This window comes from Theropithecus gelada, chromosome 3 (assembly GCF_003255815.1).
Source record: "Theropithecus gelada isolate Dixy chromosome 3, Tgel_1.0, whole genome shotgun sequence".
In the NCBI taxonomy this organism is placed as follows: Eukaryota; Metazoa; Chordata; class Mammalia; order Primates; family Cercopithecidae; genus Theropithecus; species Theropithecus gelada.
Window position 1 is genome coordinate 47,199,722 of NC_037670.1, and position 22,259 is coordinate 47,221,980.

The 22,259-nt window shown below is 32.2% G+C and overlaps 1 protein-coding gene across 5 annotated transcripts in view; it reads right to left on the reverse strand.

Moving 5' to 3' along the window:
- Positions 1-22,259, reverse strand: part of USP25 (ubiquitin specific peptidase 25) — a 143,918-nt gene that overhangs the window by 11,424 nt on the left and 110,235 nt on the right. For 3 of the 5 annotated variants that reach the window (XM_025380109.1, XM_025380107.1, XM_025380108.1), the window contains exons 19-20: positions 3,177-3,355; positions 1,302-1,380 (exon numbers count right to left, since the gene is read on the reverse strand). In XM_025380109.1, coding sequence (XP_025235894.1) covers positions 1,302-1,380; positions 3,177-3,355 — 258 coding nt within the window. Of the gene's footprint in view, positions 1-1,301; positions 1,381-3,176; positions 3,356-16,751; positions 16,848-18,852; positions 18,967-22,259 lie in introns of all 5 variants that reach the window. The other 2 variants (XM_025380105.1, XM_025380106.1) reach the window with 2 other exon arrangements.

Genomic DNA, 22,259 nt, shown 5'->3' on the forward strand with positions numbered 1-22,259 from the left:
TTACTTTTCACTTATTTTTGTTGCCTCGTTTTTGATAAGAAAAATTTTAAGCTTTCAATGCTCACAATTCTATATATTTGCTGCAGTTTTATTATTTCTTATTTTTGTTTTTAGAGACACTCTTTAGTGAATTAAGTAGTTACTTTATATGCCAAACTAGCTAAGGTTTTCATCAACAATGAGTGTTTGCTCTATCTTTCCTCTTCTCTCTTTATGTAGTGAATTACACTAATTGTTTAGGAATCTAAAGTGCCATAATTAAGTTTGTAAATGGAACCAAATATTAAGCAAACGCACCCAAGAAAACAACTTAAAATTTACTAGACTTGTAAATTTAAAAAAGGCAATGTATAAGGTTAAATTTAAAAACTTGAAGAAATACTAGGTGTATTAATTCATCAATTAAAATAAAGAATATTTTAAAGCCAAAGTTGACAAAAAGAATTTTGTGCACAAAAAAATCCCACAAGCACAAGTACCTATGTAAGTGCTCTCACACATAACACTGTCTAATAATGACAAATATACATGGCACATAGTGACTAAAATGAATCTCTAACTTCCCCAAAATATATCTGATGAATCAAAGTGAGGAAAAAATACAGCCCACAGTGTACAGCTGCACAATGTAGTGCAACAGTTAAAGTAGGCTCTATTAGCCAAGCTGTGAACTTGTGGCTGTGAAAACCTTGGCAGGTTACTTCACTGTTCTATGCCTTATTTTCTCATGTGTCAAATGGGAATAAGAACACTACCTACCTCACAGTGTTACTGTCTGAATTAAATCAGTTAATACATGTAAAGAGCTTAGACAAATGCCTGGCATAGTGAGCCCAGATCGCGCCACTGCACTCCAGCCTGGGCGACAGAGCAAGACTCCGTCTCAAAAAAAAAAAAGAAAGAAAGAAAAATGCCTGGCAAATAGTAGGCTCTTGATAAATATCACTTGTTAATATTATGTAACAGCAATTTCTAAGTTGATTTCAAAATTAACAATGTATTTTTACTTCGTTTTTAAGCTAGAAAAGTTCATTTAAAAAGTAATTGAGAACTAGCATTGAAATAGAAAACCAAAAATCTTCCTTTTTTGATTTTAAACTTTTTGGTCTACATGCTATCACATCATGTTAATCCTAAAATCATTTATAAAATTATTAATTACTTGAGCATTGACCTGGAAACTTAATTTTTTTACTCATCATTCATAACAAATTCTACTTCCGTTGGGCTGAAATGAAAGGAATATCAGTGAATTACAGAATCCCTAAATCTGTAGTTTCACCTCTAAAAAAGCACATTACCTCATATTCTTCCAAGTTTACTTCTTCAGGTTTTATCATTTCCAGTTTGGCTTGAGCAACTTTCATTATGTTGTGACACCTTAAAAAAAAAAAAACATATATATGTGTGTGTGTATATATATATATTTGTAAATCAAAAGCAAAAGCCATAAACACTGAGCAAAAATAGCAATACTTTTTTATAGAAACAACTTCTAAATAACCTTAAGGGAAAAATATTTTTGGGACCAATGTTGGAGAATTACAAAGAAGACAGGAGCAATAACTCTCTAATTCAAATTTACTGTGTTGTATTGATATATGACTTTTAAATTACATTCTAACTAACACAGTTTGCATAGGAAAAAAACGAAACTTTTAAAAAATAATGTGCATCTATTAACCAAGTTCAAGAGACACTGCATCTTCTCCCCCCGCCCCACGGTATTATTTACTCTTAAATGCTAAAAAGAAAGAGTCTAAAATGTGCCTATTATCTCAGGTAAAAATGGAAACATTCCAGTGGATTTTATGATCAGAATCAGTGACAAGGAAATCCTTACAAAATATATTTATTCACATGCGTGTAACTCTGTCTTTCAAGCACAAGTAAGGTTATCAAAACAGATTAACTAGTTATAGTCAGATAATTGCAAAAGATTGAAAAGTCAGTGTGATTACTCCATTAATATCTTCTCCAAATTAAACAGCATAGATCCAATGGAACTCAGTACACTGATAGCACCGATAACGAGGGTCACAACAACCCTATTTCTGACTCTCTGCAGTCATATGTATCAAAATAAATCATGTCCATACTGCTACTAATACAAATAGTAGTGGCCAACATTCATTGAGCATTCAACCATCTATCAGATATTGTTCACAACTATTTATTTGTATTAGCACAGAATCTTACATTTCACAGCACATACCTAGCAAGATAGGATTGATTCAGATGCTTTGCTTCCCCTCATATTCTTCACTACACACTTTTAACTCAGTATTTTTGAGACATTCATAAAAGGATAATCATTTCAGAATTAAAATTACAATGAACTGCAAGACAGCATCAATGTTTTTATATACGAAAATAACTTTCAATACTCTAGTATTTCACATGGGCCCTAAAATTGTTTCCTAGTGTCATTCATTCTAATTAAATTGTGATTTTTAACATTAGTAGTTTTATAGGACTTTCTGAATAATTCTTTATAAAACTAATAATCCAGAGAAAACATTCTCTGGAAATATTCTATAGAATATTTTCTATATTCTACAGAAATTCTACAGAAATTTCTATAGAATATTTTCTTTCCAGAGAAAATGTTTCTGCATGAATCTAACCTTTCTAAGCCACCTCTTTACGTCAAATAATGTTTATATTTTATCTGCAAGACTAAAACCTTTTCTCCAGTGATTCTCTAATAAGGGTGATTTTGCTTCCCTAGGAGTTATTTGGCAATACCTGGAGATATTTTGGTATGCCACAACTTGGGAGCTGCTACTGTCATCCAACAAAGAGATGAGGGATATTATCAAATATCCTACAATCATAGGACAGCCCCAACAACAAAGATTTATCTAATTTAAACTATGTATATAGTACAGAGGTTGAGAAGCCCATTTTTGTTTCTAAAATATTGAGTGTAGTAAGTGCAGTGATTACTTGATTCACAATTAAAATTTATTAAAATGATCTAAGTTATTCTCAGTTCAAACTTCAAAAGGCCACAGACTCCAGCAACTGTTCACATTGAGTTCAAATTGTTATGTATTTATTAAAATATGTACCCATGCATATATAAAATAAATACTCAAGAAATTATCCTGGGAATCTGCATGAAAAAAAAAAAAGAACACTTTTAGCATAAGAATTTTATATTTTTAAATTACCTTTCATCAAAACTCAAATTTCTGTCTCCAAATTGTTCTAGCAATGTTTTCTCAATGATTTTCTTTGGTGTCTGGTTCTGGATAAAGTAGACCACGACATGATGTAAACGATAGTCGGTTTCTGGTGGGGTGTCTTCTTGGGCCAACTTAACCAACCTTGCATATTCCAACTTAATTGCCTGGAAAATGCAATGAAAATGACAATTTTGGTTAATTATTTAAACACCTAAAAATCCTTCAATATTACAAGTTTAATTCTTCTTGCATATAATTTTTTTTTTTTTTTTTTGGCTTTTAAAGTATTACAAACAGGGCGGTACATCTAAGAACACAGTCCCATGTTCCACAGTATCAAAGTATTTCCTGAATAACTGATCACAGAGCCCCTTCTGTTTTTTTTTCTTTTTTTTCAAATGAAGTCTCGTACTATCCCCTGGGATGGATTGCAGTGGTGCGATCTTGGCTCACTGTAGCCTTCACCTCCCAGGTTCAAGCTATTCTCCTGCCTCAGCCTCCCAAGTAGCTGGGATTACAGGCACCTGCCACCACGCCCAACTAAATTTTTTGTATTTTTAGTAGATATGGGGTTTCACTATGTTGGCCAGGCTGGTCTCAAACTCTTGACTTCATCGTCTGCCCGCCTCAGCCTCCCAAAGTGCTGGGATTACAGGTGTGAGCCGCTGTGCCTGGCCACAAAGGCCCTTCTTTATCCCTTCACTATATAAATGTTCTTTTTGTTTCCACACATGAAAGTGGTAAAATAATATGTCTAAACTTACAATGTGAGTAATTTTGTAAAATTTATCAGAGACTAGTCAAAGTCTATTCACAGACATCATAAGATGGAGACGGCAAGTTTTCCCATTCTGTTTTACCTTTCTAAGCATCAGTTTGAATAAGAAAATTCTAGAGTTGATATATAGCTTCCAACAATACTCAAATCTGAAAGAAAATTGTTCTTAAATGCATAGTCGTATTATTGAAATTAACTTTTAGCTGAATAGCCCACAAATAAGGAATGTAACATCAAGCCCTGGGGTTATAATTATCACAAAAAGAAGTACTTATTGCTTCAACAGTATGTAAATTTTATTAATGTAAGAATAATAACGGTTATATATTATCACTATTATTACCTTGAGGTTTAAACTTAGTTTTCTTTAACAAGAATATCTCATACAAATAATAAGGGGAAATAACAAAGACTAATGCATGTTTTAATACACAAGCAAAATCCAGAAAATATCTGACCATAGAGAAATATATATAGACTTACACATCAAATACTGCTATGTACAAGAGGACCATATGATTAAGATAAAGCTTTTCATATTCATTTATATTATACTTACATGTAAATTCTAGCTCTAACAAGCATAAACATTTTGAGCTTCAGGCAAGATTACAAAAAATCCATTCAATTAAAAAGTTTTTTTAGTTTAAAAAGTGCATGCCTTTCTTAAGTAATTCTTTGACATCTAGATGTTATGACCTATATGATTGTATTTTACAGATGGGAGAAAAAATAACTGATAAACATTAAATGAAATATTCTAGTTACATAATATCATACTTCATTAAAAGGAAGGCTAATATGTTCTTTCTATGCAGCCTAAGATTATAAATAGAATAAGGAAACAAATTATTCTAAAATACTTTTCCCTTGAAAAAAACTGACTTTTTTTTTTGAGGATATACATGTCATTCCAAAGTCTTATGTGAATAAATAACAGCCATAAATATCAACTGTATTTTAATATATAAGATTATCAGCGCTCACTGTGTGCCTAGTTAGCACACATAAGCTCCGCTTAGAACTCATTAAAAATCTTCCTATTATCCAAATTTGGAAAAAAAAGGGGGGGGGGCACATACATAATAATCGAAGTATACTGAATTTGAGAATAAATCTAAAACATTAACAATTCAATTACTGTTCTTGTTGATACGAACTTTAGACAATGATTGTCACAGGCTACAGGTCGCTAATCTGAAATGCTTGGGACCAGAAGTGATTCCAATTTTAGACTTTTTTCAGATTTTGGAATGTTTGCATTATGCTGGTTGAGTATTCTGAATCCGAAAATCCAAAATCAACAATACTCCAATGAACATTTCCTTTGAGTATCATGTTGGTACTCAAAATGTTTGGATTTTGCAATATTTCAGATTTTGAATTCTGGATTTGGGATGCTCAACCTGTAACAGACTTTTAGAATATTCAAATATTTCATTCATCATACTTTAGTCTAAAATAGCATGACCAAAATAAAACAAATTTGTAGCGAGTCTCTTAAAATAATATTGTAGGTTTACATACATGGAATGATCCCACTAAATGGTCATCAATCCCCTACCTACTTTCAAAATAGAAGCTGTTTTAATAAATAGCAGATTTCTATTATAGAATTGAAATATATAATAACCTCTTATACTTTAAGATTATATGTTCACTTCTTGATTTTGCTGAATTTAAGATTCTCCTAATTTTCACAAGCAAATTGCCAAAGTCAAAGTATTTTCAAAATATAGGTGTTTAAACCAGCAGAGGTAGAAAGACACTTCTAAATTTCTAGGAGCTATTTTTCAATCACACAAGAAAACATTTTTACCAGCGTAAATGCGTTTCTTAACTATTTTTATACACTTCCTTTTTAAGAAATTAACTTCTAAATTTCTAGAAGCTGTTTTTCAAACACACACAAAAAATTTTTACTAGCATACATGCATTTCTTAATTATTTTTTATACACTTCCTTAAGAAATTTTATGGCTTTTAAAATATACTGGAATCATATTTATCCAAATTCCCAACAGATGTTCCATGCTGGTATATTTAGCAGAGTTCTACACAATCTGCCATTACGAGTAAAGTTAACATTATATTTGTCTCATATTACCTCCTCAGAATCCTGTTGGCAGCCTATGCTAATTATTTTAAGTTAATTATCACAGACACTGCAATGAAATCACCATGCATTTGCTAAATGAAATGTGACACTAGTCATTAGATGACAGAACTGCTTTGTATTTCATTTTTTTAACTTTTTTCACTACACCTTTAATCAGGCTCAATGCCATTTATTCAGTCTTATTTCCTATCACCCTGCAACAAGGATCTCCCTTCTATCTAAGTTAGGCTTGTCTCCTCACAAAGCACACATGCCTTTGTTTCTTCTCCATTATGTGTGATATCCTTTCTTGTTCATTTCCCATCTACCTACAGATGACCTATTCAGTAAAATTAGTTTAAGCCATGCTTTTCAGACCTTGTTCAGTTCTAAAGATGCAAATAAATTCTACCTAGACTTTTCTCTACTTTTCAAAATAATACTATAAAACCATATTCTAAATTTATAACTTATTGACTTTTTATATAAACTCTCTCTCTCTCTCTATATATATATATATATACATATGAGGATACCAAATATATAAATATTTATATTCTGGAGGCAGTTAAATCTAATGGGAAACTGAGGAAGTTAAAATTCAAAAAGCTAGATACGTCATTTATAATTAACTGTGACATAGAATAAGGCACATAATCTTCTAAGTCTGATTGGTCTTATCTCTAAAATAAAGTTGGTTAACAGAGTTTATGTGTATTTTAAAATGCTTATGGGTTATTTTTAAAAAACTGACAGTGCTAAGAAATGAAGAAAACTTCAAATTCCAGAGGACTGAAATACTGTGGGCCATATTCTTTGACCACACTGTAATACAAACAGGAATTATAAATAGAGCTATATTCCAAGCTAAACACTTAGAAAATTTAAAATATGGCTCTAAATTATTCTTGAGCCAAAGAAATAAAAAACTGTACTAATATGGGAATATCAGATATCAAAATCTATTGGGCTGTTAGTCAAAAAAATTTCCAGGCCAAGCATGGTGATTCACACCTGTAATCCCAGCACTTTGGGAGGCCAAAGTGGGCAGATCATCTGAGGTCAGGAGTTTGAGACCAGCCAGGCCAACATAGTGAAACCCTGTCTCTACTAAAAAATAGAAAAAATTAGCCAGGTGTGGTGGTGGGCACCTGTAATCCCAGCTACTTGGGAAGCTGAGGCAGGAGAACTGCTTGAACCCGGGAAGCAGAGGTTGTGGTGAGCCGAGATCATGTGTGAGACTCCGTCTCAAACAAACAAAATTAGCTGGGCATGGTGACAGGCGTCTGCAATCCCAGCTGCTTGGGAGGCTGAGGCAGGAGAATCACTTGAACCTGGGAGGCAGAGGTTGCAGGGAGCCGATACTACGCCACTGCAGTCTAGCCTAGGCGACAGAGTGAGATTCTCTCTCTCTCTCTAAATATATATATCTCCAGTTTGAATATAGTTGGATGGAAGACCAAAAAGGGGAAGAAAACTCACTGGTAGAAATAAGAAAGGTGATAATACAGAAAAAAAATGTTTCAAAATTTCTTGAAGGATAACACATATAACTTTGTTAATAAACTACAGTATCCTGATAGATAATAATCTAGAAAAATATAAACTACTAGAACTGCTTTCAGAGGCAGAAAAACTGAAGAGACTCTGTAAAACTTAAAAGTTTGCCCGAGAAATCTGGTAACACGAAAGAAATCAAGCCCACATTGTTTTAGAGTTGGGCTGTTAGGTCAAATCTTCAAGGACCAGATAACTTCTGTGATACCTAAATTGCTACAGGGCCTGAAAAATAAGAGAAAGCCTCCTTAATGGTTATACAAGGCTGGTATAATTTGTATCCCCAAAATTGACAAATACAAAGCAAGAAACTATAGATCAATTTTGTCTATGTAACCAGATGCCAACACCCATACTCACTTCTGTTAAACAGTGTGGTATACAAAAAATATATATAACAAAAAATGTTTACAATAATTTTTTTAAAGGTAGATCAAAGTTAAGACCTTAAGTATTAAGAATTAAGGAGAAATCTGTTCAGCATCTCAATAGATGTATTATAAAATTTCTAAATTTCAATACCAATCAGTTTAGTGGGAAACCCTTATCTAGTAATTTGAGAGCATTTTAAAATTCATAAAGTGGAACCAAAACTACACATTGTACATAATAAAACACTGGAGACACACTCATTAAAATCAGAAACTAGACAAAGGCGCCTACTACCATTATTTCAGTATTGAGAATATGATAAAAATTTCTGATCACCGCAATAAAGCCAGAAATGAAACAAGAAATAAAGATATAGAAAATAATTATTGGGAGACAGTTTACTGAAATAATCAAGAAAATAAAATGCAAAAACCATTAGAAAACAAAGAGTTCAATAAAGTTAACTAAATACCACGTAAGCATGTAAAATTAATTAGTTATCCCATCACTGACCCTTTCAATAACCTGGTTAAAAAAAAAAAAGTGGATGTAAATGACCCTATTCAAAAAGGCAAAAAAAAATTATCTAGGAATAAATTAAACAAAAGGATATAAGACCATTATGAAATAAAATTATAAAACCTTACTGAAGAATACAACAAAAGACAATAAAAGTGAAAAGGCATATCATGTTTCTTTTGGGCAAGACTCAAAATAGTAAAAAAAAAAAAAATAATAATAATAATAATAATCTATTTCATGTTAAATTAACACAAAAATATAATTCTAAAAGGATTTGGAAAGGAAGTAGCAATTGCTTTTAAAAATCATCATAAGAAAAATGAGACTTTCCAAACTTCTTGTTTATAAAAGAACAAAAATTACTAAGTGTTCTTCTAACAAAATGTGAAAGTGTATTACAAATGATCTATAATAAGATCATTTGTATTCAGTGTATTGTCCAAAAACAGAAAATGAGATCAGTGGAATACAGAGACCCAGTCAGAGCTACTTAGTATATGATTACGTATAAATCCCTGATAAGGGATTTAGTATATGTATGATTTAGTATATGTGTCAAGTCAGTGTGAAAAGTATGCATTAGTCAATATTTTATGTTTAGACTATCTGGATATTTTTCTATTCAGAGAAAACTAAAATCTTCTATCTAGTAATCAAAACAAAAGTATTATTAAACCATGAAAGCAGAATTAAAATTTTGCATAATTTTAAAAGTGATCACAGGCCCAAATCTATTTTTAAAAAGTTGCTATATTTTGTAAGATCTAAGAAATTATGTATAGTAAGACACAAAAAATAAATTTAGAAGACAAATTATAAACCACAAAATATAATTTGTAAATTATAGATGAATCAATTGTCTTAAAGATCAAATGTTCATTTAACTAAAAAAAAAAGCTCAATGTAATAAACATATAAAGATGAATGACAGTCAACATAAATACCAATTGCCAAAAAAACTGACCCTCACAAAGATCAAAGAAATATATTTTAAAAAATGGGATTACACTTTTAATGTCTTTTTTAAGACAAATATCAATAGTAGAACAAATCAATGTAACTATATGTAGGCAATTTGATAATATTAGTATTTAAAATCTGCAAGCACTTTGACTTGTCAACTCTGCTATGTTCACGTAAGTGTTCAATAATATATGCACAAAAATGTTCACAATATTGAAAATTACTCAAATATTCAGCAACAATGCTAATAAATTTAGTAAGAATAGGTAACAACTTGGGTGTTCTTTATGTGACAGACACTGCCTGATGAGTTCCACGTGAATTATCTCATTTAACTCTCAAGATAACTCCTCATGTAAGTGAATAAACTGGTTCTGATAATTTAATAAATTGCCCGAGGTCACACAATTATTAAATAATAATGCTAGGATTTAAACCTAGGACTTAACCATAGAGACCTTGCTGGTAACAGCTAGCAGGAGACAGAGCTGCCTAAATTGGAGTATGAATAAGTTATCAGTGTGCTGACATATTGCTCCCATCAGCCTCTACGGTAGGTGGAAACGTACTAACTTTCTTCAAATTTGTTGTAACATGCATACCCTATTCTAGGAGAATATTTTAAAAAATTTTGATAAACTCTAGGAAACAAAGGAAAAATACTGAGATAAATCTACTAATCCTGATATGAATAATTACATATATATGAAAAAGAAACTCAAGAGCAAGAAGCAAATAGAAAGAGTATACTTCTACTTTTATTTATATTATAAATATAGGATGAATGTCTGAATCTAAGTCAGTCTCATCTATCTCTCTAGGATATACAAGGAACAATCAATAGATGCTCACTGTGGAGTGAGAATTAGGAAGTGAGAGAAAAACATTTACATTCTACATTTTGGATTATGTATTACTAGTTTACACATCACTTTTTCTAGGAAGCCCTCTAGGTACTAGCTCTGTTTTCTCATTTTATGTTATTTTTCCACATTAAACTGGTTATCATACTAATTAATAACTCTAATTAATGTTTCCCTAGCAGAAAATGAGGTTCATTAAGGTAGGAACTCAGTCCATCATTATCCCAGCTACACCCACTGGATTTAGGACAATGCCCTGCATATAAACAGTTAATACCTTTTTAGTATGTCCATCAAGAGAAGGATAGAAAAAAATTATAGTCATAAAACAAAATACTATGAGAGGGAAGAAATGACAACTGTGTAACATGGATGAAGCTCCAAACACACAGCTGAGTAAAAGCAGCCAGACAAAAAAGGACCTAGAGTAAAAGATGCCAAGTGTATAAAGGTCAACAAGAAAACTAATGTATATTGTTAGAAGTCCAGATAACGGCTACTTTTGGGTATGGATAGACTGTAGTGATGGGAAGGAGGAAAAAGGGTATTTCTGGAGTACTCCTGATGTTCTACCTGTTGGCCTAGTTGGTGGTCACATGGGTAAACACACATTGTGATAACCCACTGAGTTGGAAGTACAAGTCTGAGAGCCTAAAGGCAGGATGTGTAACTGACTTGAAAGATGTGGCACCTAAAACTCAGGCTACAAATGTACATAACCAAGAGGAAAAGAGTCTTCTTTGGCTAAGCATGGAAACGCTGGACCACTGACTTGAATTTAACAAGATGCACGGAGAAGTATTTTTTGCATTAACGATTTAGGCCTGCATATACTTTTAGGGAACAAAATTTCATTAATACCATGTTGATAAATATTTCTTCTCCTTCATATTCCTTAAAAGGCCATGTAAATAAGGAAAGTATCATTCAAAAAAAAAATTCACTGAGTTCTACTTTTCAGCATGTTTTATATTCTAATAAACATTTTTATATCTATTGAATAAACAAAGTGATTAAGAGACATTTCAAAAGTAAAAAAGGGTGATAAAGTTATGTCAAGTGGGGACCATTATTATGAACCAATGAAACAACTATTGAGAAAAAATTTTCATAATACAAAAGTATTACTTCAATAAAACCCTAAGGGTACTTTAATAGATACTGACAAAATATTTACAAAAAAAGAAATTTTAATGTCTTTTAAAATAAATGAAAAAAGCTACACTAATCCTGTAATTGTAATTATAACATGACCCTCTCACCTCTACACACACATACAAGCAACCAGTACTTTGGAAATATTCTGTTTTTATCTTCTGGCTTTTATTTTTGCTTATCATAGTAACTTTGTATTGTTTTCTTTTGAATTTCATTTTTACACAACAGAATCTTCTCTCCGTAAGCCACTGTTATTTGGGGATTTTCTATAGTAGAAACTAGTCTTAACCAATAAAGTTAATTTGAGAGAAGGACTCAAGTTAGTGTAGTATAGCCCAGTCTCATCCTCTTGCTCTTTTTTTTCCCCAGATCTGCTTTGCCTATTAACTTTTCATACTGCATTCTTATAGGGCAGACTCTTCATGTGGGATAGCCTGTGGTTGAAAGAGTTCCTGTGACTGGTTGGTAACTTCCTAATTCGGAGGTTAAACTTTAGCAAGTCCACTTACTCAGACCTGTTTCATATAACAAGGCTGATAATGGCATCACCATTTTGATCACTAGCAAACATTTAGAGTATTAAAAAGTTGGTCTAATCATAATACATGAGGAAATCCATATTCAGAAGTACCTAAACGGCACAGAGTTAAAAAGTTTTCTTTCATAGCCAAAAAGCTAATGTAAAATAAACCTGACCAAGATCTTTTCAGGATGTGGCAGGACACAAGAGGTATTAAAAAAAAACACACACAAAACAAACACAACCGGGCGCGGTGCCTCACGCCTGTAATCCCAGCACTTTGGGAGGCTGAGGAGGGCGGATCACAAGGTCAGGAGTTTGAGGCAAGCCTGGACAATGTGGTGACACTGGTCTCTACTAGAAATACAAACATTAGCTGGGTGTGGTGGCAGGCTTCTATAGTCCCAGCTACTCGGGAGGCTGAGGCAGGAGAATTGCTTGAATCTGGGAGTCGGAGGTTGCAGTGAGCCGAGATCACACCACTGCACTCCAGCCTGGGCGACAGAGCGAGACTTCGCCTCAAACAAAACAAAACAAAACAAAACAAACACACAAAAAAACTCTTCCCTCAATTTATAACACGCTAAGCACAAAAAAGAACAAAAATTTAAAAATACTTTATCTAATTGAGGGGGAACTGGAAGACAGAAGCAGCCACCATGTTAGATTCTGTGGTATGTACATATTTTATGAATTAATACTGAATGTTGATGATGATTAGAATCAATTAAAAAAAAAGGTAGAATATTTAAACACGCCAATAACTGTGGAATGAACCAAAAAATGTGTTAAAAGATCTACCCCGCAAGAAGGCCCTAGGCTCATATGATCTTACCAGTGAGTTCTAACTTACAGAACAGATCGTTCCTATGCTAACACATTGAAGTATTAAAAAAACAGGAACGCTCTTAAACTCATTTACCAAAGCTAACATAACCCTAATTGCAAACTTGGTAAAGACAGCACAAAAAAGAAAAACATACACCAAATTCATTTAATACAGAATGCAGAAAGCCCAAATAAAATGCTAATGAGTTAAAAAGCAAGCATTTGAATTTACAAAATAAAAATTTACTAAGAAAAGTATTTTAAGTAAATAGTGGGAAAATTTCTATAACTCTGGGTTAGAGTAGATCTTTTCATACGGAAAAAAAAAATCCAAACAGTAGGAAAAGGAACATACTGTTTTAAAACCTGTTTAAGAAAAAAGGTACTCTAAATTAATTCAAATAGAAAGGGTAGACTGGGAGAAAATATAGGACACATGTCCATAAAGAGGGAAAGATATAAGAAATGAGAGTACATCTATACCATAGAATACTGTGTGTACATGTGTGAGTGTGTGTACATGTGTGCACATGTGTGTGTATGCAGACAGCTAGTAAAGATAATGTGATATTGTCTAAACTTTAAGAAAGCCCACAATAGATTTCTGAGTGATATAAGTTACAAAATATTATGAACAGTAAAATCTACATTAAAAAAATTTTAAGTCTCTGTATATGTGCATTGTTATAAACAAAAAGAAAAAAACAAGATACACAGCACTAAGAATGGTTACAACAGGGCAGTGGCAGAGACTGTCATTGTTAGTTTTATTTTAGACACTTCTATAGTACTAAATACAACTGCATTTTGTATATATTACTTTCATGTTTTATATGAAAAAATTTTTAAGGTGACATATTATCAGCTGGAGTTGTCCAAATGCTTGTACCTTTACCAAAAACATGCATTAATTAGAAACAACTTGATGTATGTTTCCATAGGGTTACACACATATATAAACGCAATCACAGGTGAAAATGTACGCAAGCTTCAGAAATTTTATAAACATATACACACACTAAAGAGATAAAAAGGTAGAAAGAGGGTTTTGTGATAGTAATTATTAGGTAAAGCCAAATGAAACTGTTAATTTTGTTACTCTAAAATGGAACTGACAATTTCTAACAAATGAGTTTAAAAAATTATATTAGCAAATAAAAGTCCTTGACACAGACATGATACTCTCATTTTTCATCTCCTACTATATGTGGACCAGAACTGGACACATAAGATAAGCTTCGTGATAATACTAACAACAATAACAGCTAAATTCCGAGCATTTACTATCAACCAGATACTACTTTAAAAGCGTAACACTGATAGAATGTTTTTAAAGCTCACAATGACTCAATAAAATAAATAGTTATTTAACACCTTGGGAAACTGAGATACAAAGATCGAATAATTTGCCCAAAATCAAACCTACAAAGCAGTCGGCCAAGGCAGTCTGGCTGCTAATATCAACCTATAAACTACTTCCTTCCTAATGTACATTCCAGCTATTCTTGTGTTTTTCCAGCAAAAAAAAAAAAAAAAAAAGCAGGAAAGGGAGTATCAGGATAGTAAGGAGAATGGTTAGTGAAATAGAAATACTGTAGTAATTATTTTTAACATCTGACAAAGAGCACAAGTTTATGTTATGAGTAAAACATCAAACTCGACTCAAAAATCTCCAAAGCTACTTGAAAATTTTGACCTCAGATTGACTGAAGTTTATTAACTACAGTATTTATTGAGATTATGCACGGAGAGTTGCAATATAACATAACTTACTTAAGACAATATTCTGTCCCTCTTTCACAAACTTGATTCTTGCCCATACTTTCTTGCTGTACTATCAAAATCATAGAGCAAACCAAAAAAGAAAAATATATGAAATACAGAAAATACACAAAGGAATAGATGCAAAGGGAATCACCAGCATGATGGTGAAAGGAGATCTCAGGTTACTAGTTATGGATCAGGAGAAAAGAAAAACCAATAGAGATTAGGGCAGGTCATAAAGCTCCAGGATAGATGTCCTAGGAAAATAAAATTGATAAAGGCAGAATGAGAGGAGATTTAAACAAGCAGTGGACAGCTTTAAACTAAAATAGCAATGCACATAAAAAACGAAGCAAACCAAAAAACAAAACAACTAAGTTTAAGGAAAACGAAAGTTGAGGGAAAAATGGGAAGTAGTAATATTTATAATACAGTTTAACCATATATAGCATATATAGTAATACAACAAATGCAGAATTCTGATATAATCAAAATTAAAAGATTTTACACGTGTGTGTGTGTATGGGGGATGGGAACTGTGTCTCTCAGTGTATGTATGTGAAGCAGGAAAAGAAGGAGAGCTCATTATTCATATTCCATAGAAGCAAATTCAACAGGTAATGTGTAACTGTGAATAAAAAACCCAAGCATTCTATTTAAAGATATGAATTAATGTCAAACAGATTAAATAACTGAAAGTCATTATCCACTGGGGGCTTAGTAACTGTTGTAATATATACAGTTAGGTGATTCTTTATATGCAGATATTAATTTAATAAAAATGAGATTTCCAATTCAACATAAAAAGACCCAACCTAGTCAGAAATGACAATGGCACTGTAAATCATAAATAACTTTTCCACAATAAATAAAAACTTTAGAGGACATGTATTTAGTGTTTTTTTAAGAAAAGAAAATGTATACTATCTGGGCATAAGAATGAATTTCTAATTGTAAAAATTAAGAAGCCACTAAGAAAACAGGAAACTATAAAAAATGTATTAAAACAGGAAACTATAAAAAATGTATTTTTCTTTCTTTTTTTAGAAGTGGATTTTCAACCTTTCTTATGGGAAATAATAGGCTGATCAACTTGTCCTGGGACCAGTTTGCTTAGAACTTTCCCAGTTTAGCACTTTAAATCCTATAGTCCAGGAAATCCCTCAGTCCTGGGCATATCAGGAGAGTTAGTTACCTTAATCCTAACAAATCCAAAAATGCTTATTGATATGTCTACTACTGTGTACAAGGCTTTTGTTTTGCACTGTATACTGAAACAGTGAAAAAAGAACCAGTTTTTGAAAGACCAAGTTGGATGATGCCAAAATACAGAAAATGAAAAATTTTAATTTTTAATATCAAAAAGAAATGCATAGTTTACTTGTAGCAAATTGTACCTCAAAAAAACCCTGCTTTTTAAAACCACTAAGAAGGGTTTGAAAAGAGTGGAAAAAAAAAAAGTGAAGATTTTTGGTCAACATAAATAAAATGACAAAATATACATGGTATTTTCATCTTTCAAATCTGTAAAAGCAAAAAAATTGTCATCAAAACATTGTAAAGCTCTGATATTAGAGAGAAAAAGATGTGGGTAAATCATAGACTAGTGTGCAGCTTGATGTTCTCGCATGTCTTGAACTGACTAGGTTATCAAAAATTAATTATGGGGAAACATAAAAATAATATAATTAAATCATTTTATAAACACAAAAAGCAATTTAGTACCTAATGGTAATAAAATTAAAGAATATTATGATATTGACTAATAAAATGAACAATGAAGATAAAATGAACTATTACCAGAGGCAATTTACTCAGTTCTTATTATTGTTCATCAATGTCCTCATTCCCTTCAAATAAAAAATACAATTCAAATTTCTGCTGACAAATCAAAAGGACACTATTAGAGTGACTCAAATAAAAAGATTTTTTTTCTTGAATTACCTGGATTAAGAGAAAAAGAATCAGTATTAGGTTAATGAATACATAAAAGAAAACCCTAGGACATCTGGTGGCCATAGCTAAGATAGGAAAAGAGAAATTATACAGAAAACCAAAGTGAATTCAAAGAAATAAAATATTTTAAGAAGTTTAATTTTGAAAAAGAAAAGAAACGAAAAGGAAAATGTTCATTGTACCTTAAAGAACCCTGCTTCAGGGCCACACCTGTCATATACACTCCTGGATTTACCTATCGCCATGATAATACCTTGCATGTTCGGTGTCATCATGATCTGCCACAGAAGATAGTTAACATTAAAAAAAAGTTTTTAAACTAAAATAATGTATTTACATGCAAGCTGAAACTCCTTTGTTTTCCATGTTTATAAATCAAATGTTGCATTTTTAAGACCAAATTTAATCCAACACACATGTAAGCACCTTTTAAGATCATCCATACAGGGCACAGCTGGCTCACACGGTGCCTTTGTGCAAATTGCAAAAAGGCATCCTCTCTGAATTGGAGAATTTGAAAAAGGCACCTGGTTCTAGACAAACAAATTTAAAAATGTGCTAGCCTCTGAGTGAACTATTTAGAAAAAGCAACATCCTTTTTTATCAATTAAAAAAGGTACCTCTTCCTCAAGCCTCAGAGAGCTCAGCATGAACTCAATTTGCTTCCCACTTCTGCCCCTTGTCTAGTCATTCTTGCAGACTGTACAACCTGCACATCCCTGAGCAGCAGCCCTGTATCCACAACAACTCATTTTTAAAAGTTCCAATGCACATGCACTGTTAAACTGTCACTGCAATAAATTTTAAAAAACAATGACAAAAGACACAACTCTGTCAATAGCATAAGCACTTGCACAGAAGATAGTGTTAAATGATTAATCACAATTCAACTTTTTTAAACGAAAGAAGGCACATCCTAAAACAAGTACTTAACTGCTTGATCAATAAATTGATAGGTTTATTAAAAACATGCCAGGTTCCATAATTTTCAAGAGCTAGCATGTTTATAAAATAGTTAACTGGAACAATGTAGAGTCATTAAGTACTAAATACTTAAGCATTATTTTTTTTGTTTTCATAATAGATTATTTTTAGCTGTTTACATTTTAAAATAACTGCAAAGTGAAATTACTCAAGGCCCTGTGAAGCTATCTTATAGCGATCAAGAGACTGCATCCATTACCTCTGATTCACTGAACCTATTACTCATTGTATTTACTTTGGATTATACACTGAGAATTGCAATATATCTAACATCTGCTTGAGAATACTCTCTGGCCAGTTTATCTCACAGATCTGTTTATCCTCGTTATGCCTGTGATTTCCTACACTGGTACAGTAATATGTCTTTATGACACTGCTGACTTTGGTGATTAACTCTGGCACGAATGTAACACTGGAGTAAGTCAGAAAAAAAGTTACGTGAAAAAAACTAATATAAATGCAATTCTTATCTAAACCCATAAAAACTAGAATCCAACAAGCGTTTTACCAACTCACACCCCCTCCCCCACTTCCCAGTAGTTATGGCCTTCTCTGTGTTCATGTTCAAAAACAGCTTTAGTGGCCGTTCCTCAAAAAGAGTAATATTAAGAGTCTCAAGAGAAAAATGGAAAAGGGGAGAAAATAATCTGATAGAATAAGACAATAGATCATTTTCATCTGGATTCCAAAGAACTAAATCATGAGAAACAAAAATGCCTCCATACTGTTGGAAAACTAAGTAAATGAGAATTGACAGTGAAGAGAGAAGAATAAAGATGGAGGTCCTACTAACAGTAGGCACTCAGTAATGCTGATAAGTTATTCCACTCACAGTCACATGGAGAGGCTGTAGTAGCAAAAATATCAATTATGCATCCTGCAGTCATGCTGTGGGATTTTCCGGCAGGAGGTAGCGGGCAAAGTATTATAATAAGTAATTCCAGTAAAACAGGAATGGAATATAAAAAATTATTTTTAAATCCAAAAAAATTTTGTACTAATTAAACAAATCTTACTGTAATCTGCGAACCTGAAAGTAAACTGGTACTATTTCTGCATAAAAGAATTAACTCCAGAAATAGAAAATTCTTTTGACAATTCCATACGTTTTCTACTTAAATTTTCATTTGTAATTCAAAGTTCTGTTAATAATTGGTAAAGTAATTTTGGACTATGAGGGGGCAAAGCTGTATGTTATGTAGCAACAGACATTAAGTATGAGGGTACAGGCATGCCCAAAGTATTTCTATTAAATAGCAAAAGTTAAGTAGCAATGGTGCAGAGGGCTGTAAAATGTACCTCGTCATCATAACCCCCCTCCTTTGATTCAATCATAAATTTCCCTACATGAGGGATCGCCACCTCTACAACTCGCTGATTAGAAAGTGGTTGGCTTGTAGTATTTTCAGGTTTCTGCAGAAGGAAATCATTAATATAAACATTAGAAAAGAGAACAGTGGAGAACAATGGCATCTTTGCACAACTGTGTAACCTGCACATCCCTAAGCAGCTGCCCCATAACCATATGACTTATTTTTAAAAGTTCCAATGCACATGCACTATTAAACTGTTTAAGTGCATACTCTTAAATCTTTTAAAAATACCTGCATTTACTTGGTAGGTATCAAATGAAACTACTTAAAACTGAACATCAGAAGCAAATGCATTCATCAAGTAGTAACACAAAATCTACAGTTTTCCCTTTACATCCTCAAACTCATTACATTTTTCCCTGAAAGTATTTAGAACTTTTAAGTACTTAAGATAAAAAATAGTGGAGTTGTATTTCTATCATTGTCTGTATAGCTGACAATTTTTTAAAAAGTCTAATAGCTCCCAAAAACCTTTCTTGATATCTCAACCAAAATAAGATATGACTTCCTCTAAACTCATCAGAATTTGTTGGGTTTTTTCCCTTATAATTTTATCCTTCTATTCTTTTTGGTAATCAATTGCATATCCAGTTAATACCGATATTCTATTTTAACTAATTACATACGGCCTATGAGACTACAGTATATTTATATCTTAAGTGTTCAACAAACACTTCCTGAAAATAAGAAAAAGCTGTTGGAAGCTGATACCCATTTTAAACAACTCAATCAGATTTATTCCTTTTTTTTCTTTTTATTGTTAACAAATTCTATGCATTTCAGTAATCTACACTAATACAGAAGTCAGTGTAAAATTCAGAAAATTTCATTCAGAACGTTATGACACTAATAGGATTCATTCAAAATAACATACAGATTTTTACATACTTATATTATCTTATTCAACATATTTATAACTAGCATATCCACTATTTACCTATTAAAAAAGCCAAAAGTACTGAAGGTGCTTGAAAGCAACTTAAGTAACTGAATTGCATAAGTTTTCATAACCAAAGATAAACTTTTGTTTTGATATTACAAAAAACATTTTCATAAGAGCAATTAAAAAGGTTTTATTTCCGTTAGAAATATAGGTAAATTTTAGTAATGTGAACATTTTCTGGCTTCCTGGAAGCATATATAGAAAAAGAGTTTAATTGAACAATAAAACAAAACCAATAGCTGCAACTGGTACTGCCCCTTTTAAAATAAACGCTATTTTTGGCATGGCGTGGTAGCTTATACCTATAATCCCAGCAGTTTGGGAAGCCAAGATGGGCGAATCACTGTAGGTCAGTAGTTGGAGACCAGCCTAGCCAACACGGCGAAATCTGTTGCTACTAAATATACAAAGATTAGCCAGGCATGGTGGCATATGCTTGTAATCCCAGCTACTTGGGAAGCTGAGGCACGAGAATTGCTTGAACCTGGGAGGCGCAGGTTGCAGTGAGCTGAGACTGCACCACTGCACTCCAGCCTGGGTTACAGAGTAAGACCCTGTCTTAAAATATATATACACACATATATGTGTCTCCTTAATTTATCAAAATCGACAACTTTTCAATGGGAAATGATCAGCCTAAACAGGTATCATGATCATGAGAGATAATATGCAGCCAACACCTGGTAACAGCTGTTCTCTAAAATGACAGCTATTATGAGTCATTATACTATTTTGTTGTGCTACTTTAAATTGCTTATATTTGAATAATTTTAACCTAATACTACTGTTACACACATTCTACAGAGATGTGCTTGGTCCATGACATTTAATTAAGGATTTTTAATCTTTCTAGCATATAAGAGAAGAACTGTAGTAGGTCTCTGTACACAAGAGCAAAATATAAACAGGTAGATTCAGAAATCTGTTTGGAGTTTGTGGTGATGATTTCTCATTAGCAAACCAATCCAAAACAATTCTATCTTAGGAAAAGAAAATATAAATTTAAGGCAAATGGTTATTACTTAGACTATTAATCGTTACAAAACAGATTCCCTTTGGGGGAAAAATATTGCACTTAGGGAATATAAATGTTTTATAAACCTTTTCAGTTACTATTGAAGAGTTTCAACAGCAAAATGCTGATTAAATACATGGGTAAAAGCTGAAAAGGGGAAGAAACTTTGCCACATATAATAATCCTGTAGTATCATTCATCAAATCTAGATATCCCAAAGTACTATAAAAATTTTTCATGTAAAGAATTTAAGGGCTCACTAAAGTAAAATACATGTTTATTTATCTTTTTCTATTATTTTCAGGTCTTATATGAATACATTAACAAAGGCTAAACTTGAAAAGAGTTAAAAATAAGTTTCTCAGTTAGTATGTTGCAAAAATAATTAAAATACAAAGATTTTTATGAATTGCCTGAAATTCATTAATTATATGACTTTTTAAAAAGTGGTCTCATAAGAAGGATGGCAAAAAAGCTATATAAGTCCATGGCCACGTTAATGTGCCTTTATCTTTTAACCTAGTAATTCAACCATGGAAAATCTATTCTAAGGAAATAACCTGAAATATGAAAAAGTTTTCATTTCTAGCAGCCTATTTATAATGTAAAAATAGAAACAAATATGCAATGGGGGAGGAGATACATGAACAAGATGTTAATTATTCAATGGAATAATAGTCACTAAATGTTTTTACTGAGTTTATAACATGGGGAAATGGTTATAAAGGGTAAGTGATTAAAAAAAAGCAAGACAAAATTTTGTATGCAACTCAACTATAAAAATAAATTCCAAATCTACATATTAAAATAAGAGTGAAAAAAATACCAACATATTTACAATAATTAACTTTGAGTAGTGAGCGGGACTATGCATGACTTTTTCTCAGGGTCTACTTTTCTCTATTTTGAAAATATCCTGAAGTATTCCATTTAAAAGTAAAGACATTTTTCTAAAAAGCAGGGTACCTAAACATTTGAAGACTTTCTCTAATTTCCATGATTCTATGCTTTCCAGGAAATTTTTCTTATACTAAGGTTGATTTTAATATATTGCATATTTGAAAAGTGGTTAGGACTGAAGTAACAGAAGGAAACCAACAGTTACTCAGTGCCCACTACATGCCATGCCAAGCACTTACAAATAATGCTCTTGACTAATCCCACAATTACCTTCATTTTATGGAAAAGAAAACTGAGGTCTATCTGGAGAAATTAAGCAATTTATTCAAGGTTGCATTCATAATAAATAAAACTAATATTCCAAAATCCAGAAATGTTTAATCCCAGTCTGAAGATACTTTTCACCTGCGCAATTTAGCTTCTAGTGTATGCTAAGTTTAAATGAAAAAACCCCCTATGAAGTAGTTACCATGAT